At 42.3% G+C, this 22,500-nt stretch overlaps 1 protein-coding gene across 1 annotated transcript in view; it reads right to left on the reverse strand.

The window, feature by feature from the left end:
• shank2a (SH3 and multiple ankyrin repeat domains 2a) overlaps nt 1–22,500 on the reverse strand; it is a 120,987-nt gene that overhangs the window by 78,196 nt on the left and 20,291 nt on the right. Inside the window, exons 8-9 of the mRNA XM_079291991.1 lie at nt 19,593–19,670; nt 9,595–9,661 (exon numbers count right to left, since the gene is read on the reverse strand). Coding sequence (XP_079148117.1) covers nt 9,595–9,661; nt 19,593–19,670 — 145 coding nt within the window. The remainder of the gene's footprint in view (nt 1–9,594; nt 9,662–19,592; nt 19,671–22,500) is intronic.

The raw sequence follows: 22,500 nt of genomic DNA on the forward strand, positions 1-22,500 counted from the left end.
GAACTCAACAACGGAGCGCAACAACGGAGCGCAACAACGGAACGCAACAACGGAGCGCAACAACGGAGCGCAACAACGGAACTCAACAACGGAACGCAACAACGGAACGCAACAACGGAACGCAACAACGGAACTCAACAACGGAACGCAACAACGGAACGCAACAACGGAACTCACCAACGGAACTCAACAACGGAACGCAACAACGGAACGCAACAACGGAACTCACCAACGGAACTCAACAACGGAACTCAACAACGGAACGCAACAACGGAGCGCAACAACGGAGCGCAACAACGGAACTCAACGGAACGCAACAACGGAACTCAACAACGGAGCGCAACAACGGAGCGCAACAACGGAACTCAACGGAACGCAACAACGGAACTCAACAACGGAACGCAACAACGGAACGCAACAACGGAGCGCAACAACGGAACACAGATAAGTGGAGACAAACTGCAGCTGATTAGTATCGATTGGCATTGATTAGTATTGATTAGTATCGATTAGTATCGATTAGTATCGATTAGTATCGATTAGTATTGATTAGTATTGATTAGTATCGATTAGTATTGATTAGTATTGATTAGTATCCGCATCGTGTTTGGTGTGAACGCACCTTTAGGATCGCAACGAATGGCGGCATGTATGAGCCTCAAGAATGAGCTAAGAAAGTTTGCGGAAAGATTAATGTGAGACAACATCCGGTTTCTTCAGACGAACATCCGGTTTTCAGAATAAGATATTTCAGAATAAGATAACAAAGTATGAATTATATTCACATGATTATACACAAGGCTTATAAAACATGCTACCTGCACCTAATACACCTGCATTGTGGGTAAAGTGTCTTTATTCTTTGATCGCTGCGTCTCCATCATCACCTCTGAGTTACAGCATCACAGTGATGAAGAGTCGAGCTGCATCACACGCTCTGACTGTCATGAAGACAGACATTTAGCTGAAACGTGCTGAAACATGTTGTTCTTGTTGCACAGCAGTGGAACGTTTCACATACAGTCACACACTGAGCACAGATATAGAAGAGATAGAACTGCTGCTGTGTGAAGAGAACACTGCTGTTAAAAAGCACCTCATTTGTTTTAATACGTGTTTGCAAACCAAATGTTATTGACCGTTTGTTCATATAGCAGCACTTTTAAAATAAAAGTGCACAATACACTACTTTTTAATTCATTATTGAACTTTGCCATAACAATGCGATTTATCGCAAAAAATCATGCGATTAATCGCGATTACAAATTGTAATCGTTGCCCAGCACTAAAATGAATCTGAATCAGCGTGAGGAAAGTTTTCCTTCCTCGCTGGCAGGATGTTGAAATTGAGAGAATCAATTTGTCCTCCTTCCTGGATACACTGCTGGAACCATCAGCCAAATATAGCATTGATTTCAGAGTGTGTGTGTGTGTGTGTGTGTGTAACCCACATTACAGTAGAAACCCTTGTTTCAGGGAAGAGAACATTTCCACAGGATGAATAAATCAACGAGTAGCCTTCATTTATTTAGATATAACCTCACTCTTTAATGACATATTGTAATTTTTAAATAAAGTCCATAAATTCCTGAAAAAAATAGAACAAAGCATATTGAGCGTACATTTTGTTCAACGATTAATTGATTCATTTTCAACTTGCATGTTCTAAATGAACTAAAATGCACCCTGCTCCAACACACAGGGTGTTTTTATTAATAATTAGTTATTTGTGATATAAATCTTAAATCCTCCTTTAATGAAACAAAGATGTTACCTGATTGAATGAAGGTTTTATTTGATGCACTCTTCAGACAGTATAGAAGTCTATAGAAAATGACTCTACTTCTCTCTTGATTTATTCCCTCAGTAAACATTGTAAACATGAGTTTATGTCTCAATCTCTAGTTTCAAGTCTTCTTCAATACAGCATGATGTTCATTTAGTACATTATGGTCCATTTAGAGTCACACAGACCATAAAGCAGGGGATGCTTTAGGGCGGGGCTACACAGTGATTGACAGGTCTCTATCACAGCATTGTCTGGCCTGTGTTTTCATCTCACAACTTGAATTCTTTACAGTGTGTTTACACTTCATAAAAGTTAATTGTAACATTTTGGTTGGCTAAAGATGACTTAACTCCCTCTAGTGTGACTTCTGGCTGCAGAAAAGCAAGATGGTGACGGCCACAATGCTGAACTCAAGGCTTCAGAACATCAGTCCAGAAGCCAATGAGTGAAGTCACGGTGACTACGTCCACTTCTTATATCCAGTCTGTGGGTTTCCATTTCGTTGTCCACTACCTGGCTGTGTGTATATAAAAATAAACCAAACTGCATTAACATTCAGTTTCTTGTGCCCTCCACCAACTGACAACTGGATGTCTGTGTTTTCCTGCAGCAGAGACCCAGCTGACTCAGCCAGCTGTGGGTTTTATAATGCATTTTTTAAAATCCTGTTTCGGGCTCTTGCAGGAAGCGGCTCGTGTTCAGGTGCAGCTTACAGTGATCTGCAGCTTCAAGACGTGGAGCGTCCTCTGAACTGTAAATCCTGCAGCAAACTGGGAATAGATGAGTGTGACAGTGGTTAAGGTGTGTGTGTGTGAGTGTGTGAGTGTGTGAGTGTGTGTGTGTGTGTGTGTGTGTAAGTATGAAAGTGTGCGACACATACTCCCTGTGGGATTATCACACTGTGGCAGCGGGTGGTCGAATACGCCCATCTGTCAATCATTCTTACACAGGCTTACTGCTGCATGGAGAAGACAAATACAACACATATCTTCTGGAGACATCCTCACCACTCATTCACTAAACTCTCTGTGTGTGTGTGTGTGTGTGTGTGTGTGTGTGTGTGTGTGTGTGTGTGTGTGTGTGTGTGTGTGTCTTATTTTCGAGTGACAGTCAGAGATTGTAAAGAAACTAAATAACCTCTTTTAGGAGCAGATTTGGGAATTAACACACTGCTGCATTAATTGTTTAAATGTTTGAGTTGTTTTCTGTCGTTCAGCTGCAGAGACTCTGTATTATTGTCTGCAAGTCGTTATCTACATATGGAAATGTGTGACGAATTAATGGGAAAGATGAGGACGCTAAAGAGAATCATGTGGCTGCATAAATGTTTTGCCTATTGTTCCACGTTGGTTGGTCGGCTGCACCGTTTTTTGTGGATATTTTTTATGGTGCAATGCATTCCATGCTGGAATGTTTTATTTGGCAAATATCACACAAAGCCAGACGGATATGAGAAATGCTCATCAGCATATATGTGTGAGAAATTAAAGGAGAAATGTCTCTGAAATGTTTCTTCCAAAAGACATTCCCTCAGTTGGTGGTTTGATGGAATCTGGTGACTGTGCAGGTCTTTTAACATATTTAATTTGTCACTGTTGATTAATTAACATGATTATCAGATCCTGACTGATACTATTGAAGGCATTTATTATTGGCTAATTACAGATATACTGTATCACTTTTGGTATATTAACATATTGGCACAACATAATTGATCCAAACTGCTTTACAGTGCAAAGAGAAACTCAGGACAGACTACTACTACTGTTACTACTACTGTTATACTACTGTTACTACTACTGTTACTACTACTGTTACTACTACTGTTACTACTACTGTTACTACTACTGTTATACTACTGTTAATGCTACTGTTACTACTACTGTTACTACTACTGTTATACTACTGTTACTACTACTGTTAATGCTACTGTTACTACTACTGTTATACTACTGTTACTACTACTGTTATACTACTGTTACTACTACTGTTAATGCTACTGTTACTACTACTGTTACTACTACTGTTATACTACTGTTACTACTACTGTTAATGCTACTGTTACTACTACTGTTATACTACTGTTATACTACTGTTACTACTACTACTAATAATAATGATTCCTGTGATTGTTGAACTCAACGGTTACCTGATGGTCGTGGTTGGTCTGCGGTAGAACAGCCTATTTATTCAACCACATGGTGACACATTTCCATGGCCACGCCTTTCAATGTGCAGATAATAACTACAGCACATCAGTCACACACACACTCTCACATGTTAACCACATGAAGGCCGTCAGCCCTTTAAGAATCTTTCTTTCTCTTCCAGCAATCACGTCGCGTCCCACTCACACAGCTTCGTCCCGCCTTTGTCTTTGCACAGGAGTCCATCTAGAAATGATAGCAACACTGAATGCGCCCCGCTGAAGAGATAATTCCCCGTATTCAAGCACTTGAAACTGAAGTAATATTAGTCATCTCTGCTCTCTGTGTGTGTGATAGGAGCCTCAGAGGCAGCAGATGAAATAACTGATTGATTAAGAGCCTCCAAGCCTCAGAATTAAGATAATAATTACGTGCAGCACGGCGCTCATCGCTGCTTCCTGTCATGGGATGAACCTGCACTAACGCTTGTTTTCAATGCAATCTAATATTCTAACATGCTGGCCGGGCAGATGTGACACACAGATTACTCCTCGCACCTTCTGCTGACTGAAAACAGAATGTGAATGTGTGATTTGAATAATTGCGGCCTGCGGGCAGAGCAGGAACTCAACATAGCGTGCAGCGCATTCAGAAAACGGTTGATGGTCACAACTGCACACATCTGCATCTGTGATCCAACACAGTGTGTTCTCGTCAACCAACGTTTATATATTCCAGGCCACACAAAATACTTATTCTTTAATATGTCCGTGCATTGGTCGAAATATTCTGTGAGCACTTAGTGCCTCAATCCACAATAACTGAGATCAATGCGGGATTGATTCTGTTGTGTGCTCAGCGTGTTATGAACAATAAATACGAGGACCAATTATTCTGAGATAGTGTTCTGAAAACACAAATTTAAGTATTGCTATACAACTACTTAGTTAGGTTTCGTCAATAAAACTACTTAGTTAGGTTTAGTCAATAAAACTACTTAGTTAGGTTTATACAACAAGACTACTTAGTTAGGTTGAGACAACAAAACTATTTAGTTAGGTTTAGACAACAAAACTATTTAGTTAGGTTGAGACAACAAAACTACTTAGTTAGGTTGAGACAACAAGACTACTTAGTTAGGTTGAGACAACAAGACTACTTAGTTAGGTTTAGACAACAAAACTACTTAGTTAGGTTGAGACAACAAGACTACTTAGTTAGGTTTAGACAACAAAACTACTTAGTTAGGTTGAGACAACAAAACTACTTAGTTAGGTTGAGACAACAAGACTACTTAGTTAGGTTGAGACAACAAAACGACTTAGTTAGGTTGAGACAACAAAACTACTTAGTTAGGTTTATACAACAAGACTACTTAGTTAGGTTGAGACAACAAAACTACTTAGTTAGGTTGAGACAACAAGACTACTTAGTTAGGTTGAGACAACAAAACGACTTAGTTAGGTTGAGACAACAAAACTACTTAGTTAGGTTGAGACAACAAAACTACTTAGTTAGGCAGTGGCGGGCCGTGCATTTTATACCTAGGCCTTCACTGTTGTCCTGCAGCTGAAATACCACCTTATAACCACATGATGGTGCCACAGATATTATCATTTTCTAAGGCTGATGTACGTATTAAATGTACGTAAATATGTACGTATTAAATGTACGTAACGTTCGGTACGAGACTTGCAATATGTTTGAATAGTACTCGAGCATCTGGAAAATGCAGAAGCTTATATTCAGGAAAATATAATGTTTTCTGCGTTCATGGAGGACAGTGGTTCTCAGCTGGTCTGGCTGTGGGAACCACCAGCATTCCTTAATGACAAGTCACAGCCCATAGAGATCATCTTGTGATTTTACTTTCACAACTTGAGGATTGTACGTACTGCTCTGCAGTGTCTTTCCTCGTCTCAGCCCCCTGTGTCATGGTGCATCTCACTCAGTCAGAATGCTCATATTTGATTGGCTGAGCTGCATCACGTGATATGATTCACTACCCGACATGCCTCTAGTGTTAAGCTTCGTTTCACGATAGTCACATGCTCGCCCACTGACCAATCACAGCACACTCTGCACCTCGCTGCATGGACACTGAGCTGCACTCATGCTAACGTCAGTATAGGCCGGCGAGCAGGCTCTGATACGTCAAAGAATACGCCCAACATGTCAAACTAAAGATCTGATTGGTTGAAGACTATGACAATCAACAATATCGTCCCGTTCACTTAAACTGCAAATGGATGCAGGCCTCCGTCTGCAGGCCTGGGTCTCTGTTCTTACCTAGAGACACAGAGGTGAGATCTGATTGGATAAAAGCTCTACTTAAAACAAGCTGCACTGGAAGCAGAGCAACTGAGGAAGACAGTAGCTGTGCAATGAGAACATAAGATAATGGGGAAATATTTTTATAAATTATAATACATGTAGTGTATTTCAGAAAAATTATTAAATTATAAAATAGATATAGCTTTGTGATTCTGTTTAGGCCAGCAGAGAAGGCCCTGACGGCCCACCACTGTAGTTAGGTTTAGACAACAAGACTACTTAGTTAGGTTTAGACAACAAAACAACTTAGTTAGGTTTAGACAACAAGACTACTTAGTTAGGTTTAGACAACAAAACAACTTAGTTAGGTTTAGACAACAAGACTACTTAGTTAGGTTTAGACACCAAAACTACTTACTTAGGTTGAGACAACAAAACTACTTAGGTTGAGACAACAAAACTACTTAGTTAGGTTTAGACAATAAAACTGGGATTTGTATAGGTATAGCTATACAAACGCTGTATGAGAGCAGCCTGTCCCGCAGGGTTGTAAGGAGGTTTGGGTGCGTTTATTTGCACTCTATACCTTAGCCGTCGTGAAGCAACCAGAAAATAATGTTTTTTATTTCTCTATTCCACTATGTAGCTTGCTTGATCATCCCCTCTTGGCTCATTTAACCATCGAGGAATCGCCAACTTTGAATGGCATTTGCAACCGTGAAAATGCTGCGTGTTATCTTTAAAAGTAGACTTAACATGAGGTCGATCAAACAAGCATCTCTGTCCTCAGAAAATACATTAACTTTAAGTTGGCACAAGAGAAGTGTAAAAGTGCATTTTTTAATTGATTGTATTTGCATTGATATTCAGAAGATAGTTGGATATTTGTGCGATTTGAACTATTTGGAGTCTCTCTGATTTGGTGTTGATCTGTGATACGAATAAATAACAGGTGTCAGAAGTTCTTTTAAATGTTTCATATTTCAAATAAAAATTGCGGTGAGGGTAATAGGACAAACAGTGGATCTAACCAGTAAACGGCCCCTGGGCGGGATCTTGGAGGCCCCTATTGGCCAGTTCAAATGTTTCACCAGTTGGGAGTCCAGCCGTGACAATGTAGTGAAATCTACAAACAATGACGCAATGAAATAGAAGATTTGTGCAGCTGAACTGTTACATCATCTGGAGAGAGGGAGCGAGAGAAACTGTGAAAGCCACAGGGCTTATGGTGTTCAGACCACATTACACATTACACACACACACACACACACACACTGAGTCCATGATCAACATTTAAACACACTAAAGCTGCATATCGCCAATAAGAGGCTCCACATGACACAAGCTGTCTCCAGTGAGAAGGGCTGAGCAAGTGTTTAAGGTGGAGAGGGCCAATGGGAGTATGGGGGAGTGGGTCAAAGGGGGAGGAGGAGGCCAGTGGGGCACCCACATTTGCAGCAGGCTGAACCCATGGCGGCCAATCGAGAATCCAGAAGTAAAGATGTCCCATCCCCAAATCCACAGAACCAACAGGTGTCACAGAAACAGGACAAAGATGTCCGAACACGAGGGGGACGGCGACGGACCGACTACCTGAGCGTGTGTGTGTGTGTGTGTGTGTGTGGGTGTGGGTGGGTGTGTGTGTGTGTGGGTGTGTGTGTGGGTGTGAGGGGGGGGGGGGGCAGCAGATGTGGATAACAAACGAGGGATTTCTTTTTCCCATTTAGCCCTTCGCCAGGTTGCCGCCGTGCAAGGCTGGTCCATGAGAGAGGGCAACAATCGCAGGATTACATCCTCAGATTAGATTCGATTTCTCTTCATTCATTTCCCTCCCGACCTCATCTTTCTCCGTCCTCCTTTATATATTTATTTGTTTGTACATCTTTTCTCATTTTCTCTGAGGCCCCGTAATCCCCCGAGCCACAAACTACAGTAAAGGCTCCGTGTTCACTCACTCAACACAACTGGAAACATCGACACAGCGGTTGTGAGCAGCGTATTGTGTATCATTGTATATATACTGTATATATATTGAAGCTGTAAATGATTTGAGGTTGCGTGCTTTAAATGTAACTCCATTAGGTGTTAAATTAGAGTTTTAGTCTGTTGCCGATCTGCCTCTCCAGAACTTAATATGTCTGGCAACAAAGCAACGAAAGGTAATAAATAGCAAGATAAAGAAGAAAGAAAAAAAAACATGGAGCTTGTTCAATTTTTTTTTTTCATTTCTGTATGTTCGTGAGAAATCTTCTCACCTCCCTCTCATTCCTCTCACACGCAGATGCAGAGTGAAATAACTCTCATATATTTATATATATATAATGAATTTCAATGCACATTTATTTCCTGATTTGGGATGCAGCCACTTGAATCCTCTTTAAAAGCTCGATTTGGTTCAGTATCATGTAGACTAGATTTGTACACACAAACACACTTTATAAAAGCTTTCCCTAAAACACGCAAGCATTATGTTGTGTAAGAAACAATTAACAGAAGAAGCGTTAATGCCGACTTAATCAAGTCCTTCCACACAGAGTGACACAGATCAGTCGACACCTCTGGAGACCGACCAATCAGCTCCCACTAAACTACCCCAGCGGCTGAAGCACTGATCATTCCTGCTGGGCTGATCGGTCCGGGATTGTCCTGTCGTAAACATCAACTTTCATCCTTTTGGCAACGCTCTCGTAATCCATCAGAGGGGATTATACAGAGAGATCATTTCGGAGGATCAGACCACGAGGGGGTTTGAAATATATCCTGAGGGAGATTCAGGAATATGTGCTGGATGGATGAGGGAGAATATGTGAGGGATGGATGGATGGATGGATGATGGATGGCTAGAGGGATAGATGGATGAATGGGTGGATTTATGGATGGATGGATGTGTGGATGGATGGATGGAAGGATGGAAGGATGATTGATGATGGATGTGTGGATGGATGGAAGGATGGATGTGTGGATGAATGGGTGATGGATGGACGGATGGATGAGTGATGGATGATGGATGGCTAGAGGGATCGATGGATGGGTGGACTTATGGATGGATGGATGATTGATGGATGGATGGATGTGTGGATGGATGGATAGATGGATGGCTGTGTGGATGGATGAATGGGTGATGGATGGATGGATGAATGATGGATGGATGGATGAATGGGTGATGGATGGATGGATGATTGATGGATGGATGTGTGGATGGATGTACGTTTTGATGGATGTGTGGATGGATGTACGTTTTGATGGATGGACAGATGGATGGATGTGTGGATGGATGAATGGGTGATGGATGGATGGATGATTGATGTGTGGATGGATGAATGGGTGATGGATGGATGGATGAGTTGAGGGGAGCAAAAGAGGAGCTGCTGCTTCACTTCTTACCTATATCTGTCTCTTTGTGGTTCTTGACGAGCTCAGCGAGATCAAAGTTTCCAGCAATAATGGCGACCTGGAGAGAGAAATACAATTTGTTATTATTTAATCTTTGCAAGTTCTTTAAGATCGTAAATGTAAAACATAAAGAGCACATAATGACAACATTTTTCTGTAAAAGTAGCTTCTTAAAAAAATACAATATATACCCATCCTCAGAAGCAATGTTCTCTCTATATGTGAAATCTTTTCTACAGAAAAGCAAATAAACATGATTACGTATTGTCTCCAGAAGCAGCTGAGCACAATACATCAATTTCACTGATTTTAGAAAGTACTCAAACAAGTACAAGAAAGGACTTCTTAATCACAATAACGAGAGTACTTTCCTCCTCTTTGAACAGCCACTGGCTTTGAACTTGATCAAATTCGAATCTTCATGGCTTTAATCATCTGGAAACTAATCGACGCACACACGGACGGACGGACGCGGACGGACGGACGGACGGACGGACGGACGGACGGACGGACGGACGGACACACACACACACACACACACACACACACACACACACACACACACACACACACACAGAGTCAGGATTCACACATGACACAATGGCGTGCACAAGCAAAGTCACATGGAGAGCGAGTTAAAGCCGCTGTGCAGACGGAAGATCTTATATTAACGGGTAAAAACAAGAAAGCGGATTTGTTGAACATGTAACTGATGGAAACGTTGCTATTCTGCTTCCATAACATTTCTACTTTCAGACAACAAGTGTTTGTTTTACTACTTTGTCTGTTTGCGTCGGTAGATTTCTCCTAGTTACCATTAGACGAACCATCATTTGCATATTAAAACAAAACATTTCAGAAAACTTGAACAACGAAATATTGTCCTGATGTGAGTAATCAGCTGGGGAAGTTTCATGGTGATATCTATGAGTGTATTTTATTCACCTGTCTTCTCTTGATGAACTACACACATTGTCCTCCACTCTAATTAGTCTGTTATGTCCCAATAGGACAACGTCCCCCAAACAGAAAAGCCTGAGGGGTCGACAGATACCTTGAAGACATAAAAAAGAAATGTCTCACGTAAGCCAAGATCTGTCTCGTCTTTAAACCTGGACAAATAGTCCGACGCACAAACCTCAACTCAACTAAATGATTTTGCTTTAAGGTCCACTTCTTCATCGACGTGTGCAGCGCAAGAACATGGAATGTGATTATAAGAAAAAAGCTCGTACTGTAAGTGATACATTTATCAAACTAATATTGAAATTCATTTTCAAATGAATCAAAATGAAAAGCGTTTGAAAGCTTCATGTTTCATGGTATTTATGGTTCCAGATATCTTCGTATATTACTTGGTGGCTGACTGTTTTGCATTTGGTTTGCTATAAAATCCCTGAACTATTTGTCTGCTGAACAAATTAAAGCAATTTTAGGTCTGAAATCATCACACACAGCAGTGTGTTCTCTGAGTGTCCACTAGGGGGCAGTGGAGGGATTTCATGCTGAGCCGGCTGCAGAGGTTGTTAGCCGGTCGGCTAACATTCATATCATGATTTTCTTCATATAAATAAAATAACTTCGGAGAAAAGAAGCACTTGGGAGCCTCAAACATAGATGGTTCCCACCAGTACGGATTTGTCTACACGCTGCATTCATATACAATATTATATTCCAGCTTTCCTTCGGGGCTGAACTGTGAGTCGTTACGTGTAATCGTGTTCTTCTTCACGGCAGCAAATGTGATGCTTCCTGGGAGGGAGACGGAGGAGGAGGAGGCGACGCCGGCTGGATCTCCCACAGTGCAACGCCACCACGTGTGACCAATCTGTGACAGGCCGCCCTCCCACAGGAACCCTGGTCCCGGCGCAGGATTGGTGGATGTGATGCGTCAGGAAGAAGTGACAGAGTGAGGGATGAAGCCCTCGTTTCCACTGCGGCCTGAAAACTGACTGATGCAGAGCTAACTGTATTTGTAAGATGTTTGAAGCGAGCGGTAAAGCGGTTTCAACACTATGAAGACGCAGCACTCTGAAGATATTGTTTGCCATTTGTGTATTAGACGCCGTATCATGTTATAACAGCATTTATAATACACTCAAGGCTTTCTGATGCAATACAACAGCAGACTTTTGGAACACAATAAAAGCCGATCCTGTTGATGTTACTTTACTTTCTCTAAAAGGTTCTGATTTGGGGATTTAAAGGTCAAAGGTGTCGAGTAGGTCGGGCTTATTTTACTTAGATGTCTGGGTCACAATAAACTGTAGTTTCAGGACCTGCTTCACACTAAATACATATTCAAATGTTGGTGAAACCAGGCAGCAACTTTAACACAGGAAGTCGATGCTTCACGTGTTAAAGCTGCATTCTCTCTAGTGTCCACCAGGGGGCGACTCCTCTGGTTGTATAGAAGTCTATAGAAAATGACTCTACTTCTCTCTTGATTTATTCCCTCAGTAAACATTGTAAACATGAGTTTATGTCTCAATCTCTAGTTTCAAGTCTTCTTCAATACAGCATGATGTTCATTTAGTACATTATGGTCCATTTAGAGTCACACAGACCATAAAGCAGGGGATGCTTTAGGGCGGGGCTACAGTGATTGACAGGTCGACACCACGGCGTTGTCTGGTCTGGCAGTTGTCTGTGTTTTTGTCTTTAAACTTAAACCCTGTGTTTTCATGTCATGGAAGTTAATTGTAACATTTTGGTCGCCTAAATTGCAAAAACCAAGACGGCAATGACCAAAAACAAAAATGGCGACAGACAAACTGCTGAACTGAGGGCTTAAAAAGTTCACAAACCAAAGGGCGACGTCCCCGTGAATACGTCCACTTCTGATGGTTGAAACAAAAGTTACACCAAATCCATCTTGACCTCTTGATGTCTTTTGACATTTTGACCTCACGGAGGAACTCAAACAACCTGATCAGCTTATGAAGCTGGAAGGAAGTTGAAATTCATTAGAATTGATGAGGTAATGTGACATGAAAGCAGGTAACCGATAAGCAACGAGAAACACAGTCCCGATTTAACCCTCATCATCATTCCACCGCCCACCTTCACCACCGTCACCGCCCCCACACCCATTCTCCTCCTGCTCTCCCCTGGTAGTCATGGAGACAAATGGTTTGTGTATAACAGAAGCGATGCATGAGACGGACAATCAATCAACGATGAATGACGGACAAAAGACTCAGCGTCACTGCTGAGGCAGGAGATGGTGCGTTAAAGTTTAAAGGAGCTGATCAGACTCAGGTCTGAGGACAAACTTCTTGTATCTTCACGTTCCAAGGGAGCAAAGTTATTATTGGAAGTGGCTGTTTATCACCAAGATGAAATACTGGTATGTTTGTAACTGAGTGTTCAGGATAAAGTAGACGTTCACACTCTACGCTCCCCTCCAACGTCATGCTTTGGACGTGTTCGTTACAGGCATTGTGTCTTTTCAAAATAAACTTCCGTCTTTACAGGAAGTTACGTTCAGGCAACACATCCACTTAATCAGGTTTAGGACAAGAGCACGGTTGACTCATGTGACTACAAATTACACGCTTTGATGTTGAGCACATTTCCACTCAGGTATATTTTGAAGTTACGGTAATTTCAGTCGTTCCATGATAATGATCACATAATAACTGCTCACACAGTAAACGCTGGTTTGCTGCAGTGCTAATGAGGATCTATCAAGAAATAAATTGCAGACACACACACACACACACACACACACACATTATAGGCTCAAGTCGATTTCGCTGATGTGTCGAATTCACATCCAGCCGACGTGAGCGTTCGTATGAAGTCTTGAAGTCTAATATTCCATTCGTATTACTGCTGTTCGTCTGGACCAACTCTCTTTAGCTGCTAAATGCTCCACGATGTTCATCAGCTGCTCTCTGTTCATGTAAAGTGGATTCATCAAAGCTTTTCATGCTGAAAACAGCCGTCCCTCCTGCAGGAAACAAGGTTTATAAAAGCAGTGAGACGGACCCATGAGGGGAACAATGAGCTGAAAGACGACACAGCTACGATCCACTAGATCCACTGTCAGAATAAAAACACTGACAAGTGCAGCGTGAACGGCGAAGGATGATGCAAGTCAGCCTTCTGGTTCATTTACATGGAACACATTCTATGAAACACAAGAGTTACATAACATCCCCACAGATGCATGTTGTTGTATTCCCATTAACTCTGAGTCATGTCATGTTAGTTTCAGGTGCTGTTGCAGCTCATACTTCCCACTGAGGCACTGTGAATGTGTGTGTGTGTGTGTGGGGGGGGGGGGGGGGGGGGGTGAGAGAGCGACCGTTGCTATGGCACCAAAACTCAGCTGTTCGTCGGGGGTTTGAGCTGAACCAGGTTCAAAACGCCTGCTTGCGCTTTTGCAAAACTGTCCGGATGACACGGACCTCTGGAATACTTTGACGTTTGAATACTTTGACAACACTTTGGCACATTGCGCTACATGACATGTCACTGGTGGCTGTAATTCACTGCATGTAACTCTGAATAATAATGAGGGCGGCAGACGGAGAAGCGGAGGGGGAATAATATCTGAACGTAGCAGGCGCCAAAGGCGATGCGAGGAACAAGAGAATGTGTGGGGGCAAAGAGGGCAGGATATGAAGGGGGGAGGAAAGACGTGGAATATAGACAATGAGGAGTGGAGAGAGGAATTAGATTAGAAGAAAGGCAAAGGAGAAAGTGCAGAAGAGATATTAAAGAAAACGTGGAGATAAAATTGGGTAGAGAGGATGAAAAGCTTAGAGGAGCGAAGAGGTTAGATTGGAGGGAAGCAAGAATGCTGTTTGAGGAGAGAACAAGGACAAAGAAGAGTTCGAGGAAGTGGAGAGGATGTGACCAATTGTTGGACGGGGAATGTTAAATAAAGAAAATACATTTGTATCTCTTTGAAAAGCCCTCTATCTGGAGAACGGGGCACTCAGAGAGGATGACGGGAGTTTTCAGCTACACTCAAATTATTTTAATTTTGTTGTAATGCAACAATGGTGATCAGGCCACACACACACACACACACACAGTCAGACACTGAACTGACACATGATATTATCTGATGGCATGGCCGCACACCCACACAGCGGCCTAATTAAGAGCACACGCAGCAGCACAACGCCAGCCTGCCTCATTCAGTGGCAACCGCTTTTTATTGACATTTGCACTGTTCCAGTAGTTCAGTTGGCTCCTAATGATGCCGTTTTTCAAGCAGTTCGCTCGGTCGAAGTTAACAAGCGGGCAGAGTGCCCACTCTCTTTAGTGATTGTTGGACTTGGTGAAAAAATATTAACATGCACACACAAATAAAAGAGATACAAACAAAAAAACAACAACTACAGAGACAGAAAACAACTACAAAGAGACAGAAAACAACTACAAAGAGACTCAAAACAACTACAAAGAGACGCAAAACAACTACGAAGAGACTCAAAACAACTACAAAGAGACTCAAAACAACTACAGAGACAGAAAACAACTACAAAGAGACAGAAAACAACTACAAAGAGACTCAAAACAACTACAAAGAGACGCAAAACAACTACGAAGAGATGCAAAACAACTACAAAGAGACGCAAAACAACTACGAAGAGATGCAAAACAACTACAAAGAGACGCAAAACAACTACAAAGAGACGCAAAACAACTACAAAGAGACACAAAACAACTACAAAGAGACTCAAAACAACTACAGAGACATAAAACAACTACAAAGAGACGCAAAACAACTACAAAGAGACACAAAACAACTACAAAGAGACTCAAACCAACTACAAAGAGACTCAAAACAACTACAAAGAGACTCAAAACAACTACAAAGAGACGCAACACAACTACAAAGAGACTCAAAACAACTACAAAGAGACTCAAAACAACTACAAAGAGACTCAAAACAACTACAAAGAGATGCAAAACAACTACAAAGAGACACAAAACAACTACAAAGAGATGCAAAACAACTACAAAGAGACACAAAACAACTACAAAGAGACACAAACCAACTACAAAGAGACTCAAACCAACTACAAAGAGACTCAAAACAACTACAAAGAGACTCAAAACAACTACAAAGAGACGCAACACAACTACAAAGAGACGCAAAACAACTACAAAGAGACGCAAACCAACTACAAAGAGACACAAAACAACTACAAAGACACTCAAAAAAACTACAACTAGATGTAAAACAACTACAATGAGATGTAAAACAACTACAAAGAGACTCAAAACAACTACAAAGAGACACAAACCAACTACAAAGAGACTCAAACCAACTACAAAGAGACTCAAACCAACTACAAAGAGACTCAAAACAACTACAAAGAGACACAAAACAACTACAAAGAGACACAAAACAACTACAAAGAGACTCAAAACAACTACAAAGAGACACAAAACAACTACAAAGAGACACAAAACAACTACAAAGAGACTCAAAACAACTACAAAGAGACACAAAACAACTACAAAGAGACACAAAACAACTACAAAGAGACACAAAGCAACTACAAAGACACTCAAAACAACTACAAAGAGACTCAAAACAACTACAAAGAGACACAAAACAACTACAAAGAGACGCAAAACAACTGTAAAGTATGTGTCTTCCTCCTATGTAGGGGGGTGGGGCTTTTTGCATTTCTATGTCCATTGTGTCATAATCCGCCCATACATAATGAAATGGTTAAAATACTCACTACGGCCAAAAGTATGTGGACATGGAGGTCCCTACACTTTCAGCCACATAGTAAACTTTGATTCTCAAAGGAAAAGCTCCCAAATCGTCCAAAAAGCGAATTAAATCAGACTAAAACACTTTATGGTTCTGGAAAGGGAATGCACAAAACCAGCTCCATGAAGAATAACTAGACTGGCCTGATTAGAGCCCTGATCCAAACCCCATCCAAAAACCCCAATAGTCTGAAAAGTGTCAGATTTGTCCAACAACCCAAAAGCAAACTCTCTGTTCAGCAAACAGAAGCACATGGCTAATTATTAAACAGAATGACATCATCGGACCTTCTCTGCCACTAGTCCTTACCCTGATATTCTTACCCTAAACCCGACCAGTCTCACTCCTCATGCCTAAACCTCACCAACCCAGCCAACGAAAGCATCGAGTAAGAAGAGGCAGAGTGCTGGATCATGCATTTGCCAGTAGGGAAAGAATTGGGAAGGTCCGATGATGTCATTCTGCATAATAATTAGCCATGTGCTTCTGTTTTCTTTTGCAGGGAAAGTGTGTATTTTAACGGGCTGTCGGACAAATGAGCTTTTGGTCCAAAGGGAAATTTTTCGGATTTTTCTTCATTTTGGAATAACATCAACACCGGCGTTGACCCTCACTAATGCTCGTGTAGTTGAATGGGAGCAAATCCCTGCAGCCAGGTGAAAGGCGTGTTAGAGCCGCAGATTCAAGCCTTTGGTTTTGGAATTACATGTTCGAGCCTCACTGGGTTGAGTCATCTCTGGTTGTGTTGTGTCCAACAATCCATCTTATATTTGTAATTTGTTTTTGATGCACCACTCTTTCTTCTGTCCTTCATCTCCTCCTACCTCAGTTACTGATTTCCTACATAATCCAGAACGCTGGGCCGATCAGAAAACAGGCATCAACTTGTTGGATTCAGCTCCTGGCTCCATGTGTAGGTGGAGAGTGCAACAGCGATAAAGATAGTAAGAGCAAGGGAGCGAGTTCCTCCACTCGAAAAACAAGAGCGAGTCCACAGCATGTCTAGTGGCTGCTGGTTGTTCTGCTGTCGAGGCTCTCGTCAGTAGAAATACATCTGCTGTTTGTGTCTCTTTTGCAACAGATTTCTCTGTGTGTGTTTGTTGGACGCTTTCTGCAGAAAGTCTGTGATTCTGAGAGACTTATTTTTAAACTGATGGATGACAGAATGACAGATTGGTTGGGTGTCAGGCTGACATGACCGTGCTGCAGAAAGCTGAATACTGTTATGATCATGGATACAGAAATATGAATAACCCACATGTGAACGTCATCTCTAGGCTACTTAACAGTTTCAATGCCGACTTTTCCTTTAAATCTATTAGTGATGTTTCAGAGAACAACCTCACTGGATGGTTGTTTTCTAAAAAGGTCCTACTTCCATGATGCAACAGAGAAGAGTATTGATCCTGAATCACGCGCCGCACTCAAATAGAACTAAAGCTGCACGTAACACTGACACGTGAGCTCAATCGAGGCCACGGCTGCAGAACCCAACACCCTGACCTCCCTTCTGCCCGGGCTCCCTTCCCCTTCGTCAAGCACTCCAGCCAATGAAGCGCTCCGCTGTGGAGTGGCAGTGGAGAAAAGTGGAGGACCCCGTGGGGCTGCCTTTCATAAACGCCTGCTGGATGAGCTTCTTTCGTAACTCGGGCGTAGCCTGATGGCAAAAAGCATTCTAGAAACTGTTCAGATCTGTATGTGTCGACTTTCTTGATCACCTTTGTTTTCTTGACCAAACATTCCTCTGTTGTGATTTTTAAATACCGAGAGGGTGAGGCAGCTATATGGTCCTCCCATGTCGAAACATTGGTAAACTATACAATTATTGAACATTCTTTGCATCGTGACTACGAGTGTGTGAATATTTTTCCTTTACACTTAAACCGAAACAAAACAAAGAAAGGGCAGAGAACCGCGCGGTTGGGTTTAGTAAAAAACATCAGGATTCAGCTTAAAATAAAATTATAGTAGAACGAAACAAAACATCTTGGTTATGTTTGAAGTACTACGTTTACACGCTGTTGTACTGCGGGTTTGACCCGTCCACGTCCTGCTCCTGCTGACTGCAGGCCCATTGCAAACATGTTTGAGATGCGTCTACCGCCAACGTAATCTACGACAAAACATAAACCACAAAGGTTGTATGGTAACGTAAGTTTTAGGAGAAAATGATAATAATAATAATACTAACAGCATTATTTGTTGCTTTACTTTGCAACAGAAAATCTGTGAAATAATTTGAAATTCTCTCTTTAGTAAATGAAAGTCTTCCTAGATGCTCTCTTTCAACAGTCGATGTTTCGCAGATGACACCGTGTACTATATGTGTGAACACATCCGATCACAGGCGAGCAGCTACATGACGAACATTTACAACCCGTCTCCTACAAAACCACCTTCACATACAACTCAATTGCACTCTCAATTACGAAGGACACATATTTTCTTCTGGATTACGTTCACAGCTTTAACGACATCAACTGAAAACAAAAAATGCTTCAAAACTCCTTCATCAGGTTGAGTGTGAAACATCACGCTTTGGCTTAAAATGAAGACGAAATTGAAACAAAACGAGGTGGTTATGTTTCGGCATCGGAAGGATACAGGCAGCAGCAGCACCAGGACCTCCTCCCGACTGGACTCATTTGCGTTAAAAGCAAACAGATCCACAACTAACAACATCCCTAAACGAACGTAATTCACAACACTGTTACGTCATCTTTCGGGGACAGAGCTGCGGACTGTTTTATCTACTGAGGGTCTGAAACGAGAGAGTGATGATTCTATCGTCTTATTGATGCTTTAGTTTGCTACAGTCTTGTAAATCATCTCGCCTCTCTGAAGGCTGCTCCTCCTACGATCTCTCTTATAAAGAGAAAACATGGAGAACAATTCTGCTAAAGAACTGCGGCTAAAGTTCCCAAAAGTTATTGTTTTTAAACGTCGAGTTTAAAATCGTGTGAAGAACTTCTGTGGAAGGACGAGCTGCTCAATGGCGGGCGCGGTGCTGACTCGTGGTTCCGCTCTGAGCGCCGGTGAAGTGAAACACGTCTCACGTTGGCCGGAGAGACGTCGGCCATCCGCTCGCTGCTGCTGACCATTTTACACTGTTGCCATGGTAACATGGTAACGTGCTGCTACCAAATATAATGTGTTCTTTCTGTTCTGAAATAGATCTTCCATAACCGCGTACATGCACACCACAGTGGAGGAGAGCGCTTCTTTCTTTTGCCTCTACCTGAAACGGACTCTGGCTGTTGTAGTTCTTCACGTCTTTGTCGGCTCCACGAACAAGCAGCACTCTGGCACAGTTATCCTGAGGAGAGACGGAGAAGAGAGGACAACACATGAACAACACGGGCTGAGACAATGTGTACGAACAGCCGGAATCCTTCAGGTGATCCTACTTTGTTGGAGGAAAAAGGCCGACGAGCTTCGTCGGCAGAATTCTCCAAAAGCAAAAGAAGTCAGAGGAGCAGGAAGTGATCGGTGTAACGGTCCCAGCACCGACACGGGGAAGAGAAGCACAGAACATCTACTACCTACATCAGGAACGCAGCTTCATCCGCTGTTAAGTGTGTGTCTACTCCTCCACTCACAGAGAGAGAGGGAGTGAGGGCGAGAGGGATAGATGGAGAGGACAGAGGAAGAGAGAGAGAACAGCGGGATGCAGAGTGCTGAGGGGTTTGAATCTACTGCACAAATCGCCCACAAAGTGCTCCACCACGCATGCACCGTGCACACACACGCACGCACACACACACACGCACACGAATATAAATACTAGAGTTAAAAAAGAAAGCACACAGAGACTGACACACAAGCACAATCTGCACGAATACGAATGTTTCCTGCGATTTAGAAACATCTTATTTTCGGACGTGCCGCGCGTTGTTATTTTTACTGGTGGACGTCTCCATCTGGAGCGCAGCCATCGCCGCCGCAGTTCCTCTCCAAATAACACATTTACAATGGAAATGTGTGACACGCGTCAGAGCCCGAGCCGAGGCATTTGTGCAGCGTTTCAGAAGATAATGAGAAGCAGAGCAGCAGCTGCACGGAGGTCCAGGATGTAGCAGCTACACAGTCATCACTGAGGGAAGATACAGGGGAGGCTTCTCACATTCTCTCGCCAGAAGTTTGTGCTTTTTGGGTTGTTTTTTATGCAACATTCTGCTCTGGAACCTGCTCAGAGTCCTCCATCTATCGAGGAGCAGTGAGGATAGAGCCGGACTCATGAAGTACAGTATCAGAGAGGAATCCGGGTTACATCAGCCCCTCTGTGTCATCGCCTTCACAGCTTCAGATGATGAGACCTTGAAGGATATTCTGCATTTGTTTCGTGACAAAGTCACGTTCCCATGCAGCTGAACTCGACTCTCGATTGCTTTTCCAGAGAAACATCATTTGTCCTGGATTATGGTCGCAGGTTGAAACACGTGGGTAACATTTCAAAACAAAACTGAAAAAGGCTCCAAAACTTTGTTAGGTTTAATAAAACGCATAATTTTTTATTTGTATGGTTGTATGGGAACGTCATATTAGGACACAAGGCCGTTTATTATCATCGGCCGCATGAAAAGACTCCAACCAACAATGAATGTATCTGCAAGCGAACACTGAAAGTAGTCCAACAGTCAACAGATGCATTCTCTACAAACAGGGAACAGCTGGCTTAGAGTCTCAAAGAGAAGAACAACATACTGTCGTGAGGTAGATTTATTTGACTTCAGAAGAAAGAAGGTTTGCAGCTAAGAGCTGCAGACAGGAAGTAAGAAAGTATCACAAGAACACAATGATGGCGGCCTCATCCCTTGAGACGCTGTTCCTACATTGGATGGACCTTTGCGGGCTCCATGGCTCCACACACAAGCAGGTGATTCCTCAGTGACGCAGCAATAATTATCCTTCTTAAGTGGAACTCAACGCTTGCTCTGATTCAGACACCAGTGGCTCATGCGTTTGGTTCAGAGCCGTCGTTCTCTGTGTAGCTCTAAGGTCCGTGTGTTGGTCTCAGATGAGGGGCTGTACGAGCACGGCTCAGAGGGTTCTGACCCTCCACAGAGGGCTCACTCACAGGTCCTCAGGCTGCTTCATCTAGTCAGTGCACATTCCGCTGACGGTCAAGGCTGTGAGTTATTCTATTTATTGTTATTGTCAGTACATGAAAAGACCAAAACTGAGTGATAATCCATCGCACTTCCTGTCTGTGTCATCGAAGACATACATCTTTAAAAATGGTTCTTTTTTTTTAAGCTCAATCATTTCTAAAAACAGCTGCTCACTGTAGTTTTGATCAACAAACAGGAGGAGATAGTGACTTTGTTGGGGACTATTTTCAGCGGTGGATTATTCCACAGCTGGTGGCAGCTGATGGTGCTTCTACAAAGGAATGATTTGTAACTGTGTAAAGAATTTACCATAAATCATAAAGCATGTTTAAGATGAAAAGTAGAGGATCCTGTCAGCGCGGCGTTAGAGCATCAAACACACGAGCAGGATAAACATGCAAGGAACCGCGCACAGGACCGTCCCACGGGAAGAGGAACAGAGACCCGGCAGAGTTCAGACTGAACCGGGTCTGAGATCCGTGCTGAGTCAGCAACACCAGCAAACATGAGTGATGGACTCACAAAGCATTAAGAACGTGGAAATTCTGTGTTTATTGTCCCAAATGACTGACGACACTCATCTTCTTTGTATAGATAGACAGATGGACGGATGGATGGATAGATGGATAGATAGATAGATAGCGATGTACTTTATTCATCCCCAGGGGGAAATGTGTATGTTACAGCAGCAAGACACACCAATTAGCAAAGTAGCAGAGTAACCAAAAATATTAAGTATTAAAAAATGCACAATAGAATAACAGAGTAGGACAAATTATATATCAGAATATAGAATATATAAGATAAAACAACTAAAATGCACAGTATATACAATGAAATAGAGTAGTGTAAAATTAACTGACTGGTGAAAAACAGTAGTGCAAAAGTCAACCCCAGCAACCAACAGTGAGCAGTGAGTAGTGAGTAGATGATCTGTATCAGTGAGTAGTTATGTAGATGATCTGTAGCAGTGAGTAGTTATGTAGATGATCTGTAGCAGTGAGTAGTTATGTAGATGATCTGTAGCAGTGAGTA

The sequence above is a fragment of the Melanostigma gelatinosum genome (genome assembly GCF_949748355.1).
Source record: "Melanostigma gelatinosum genome assembly, chromosome: 2".
NCBI classification, from domain to species: Eukaryota; Metazoa; Chordata; class Actinopteri; order Perciformes; family Zoarcidae; genus Melanostigma; species Melanostigma gelatinosum.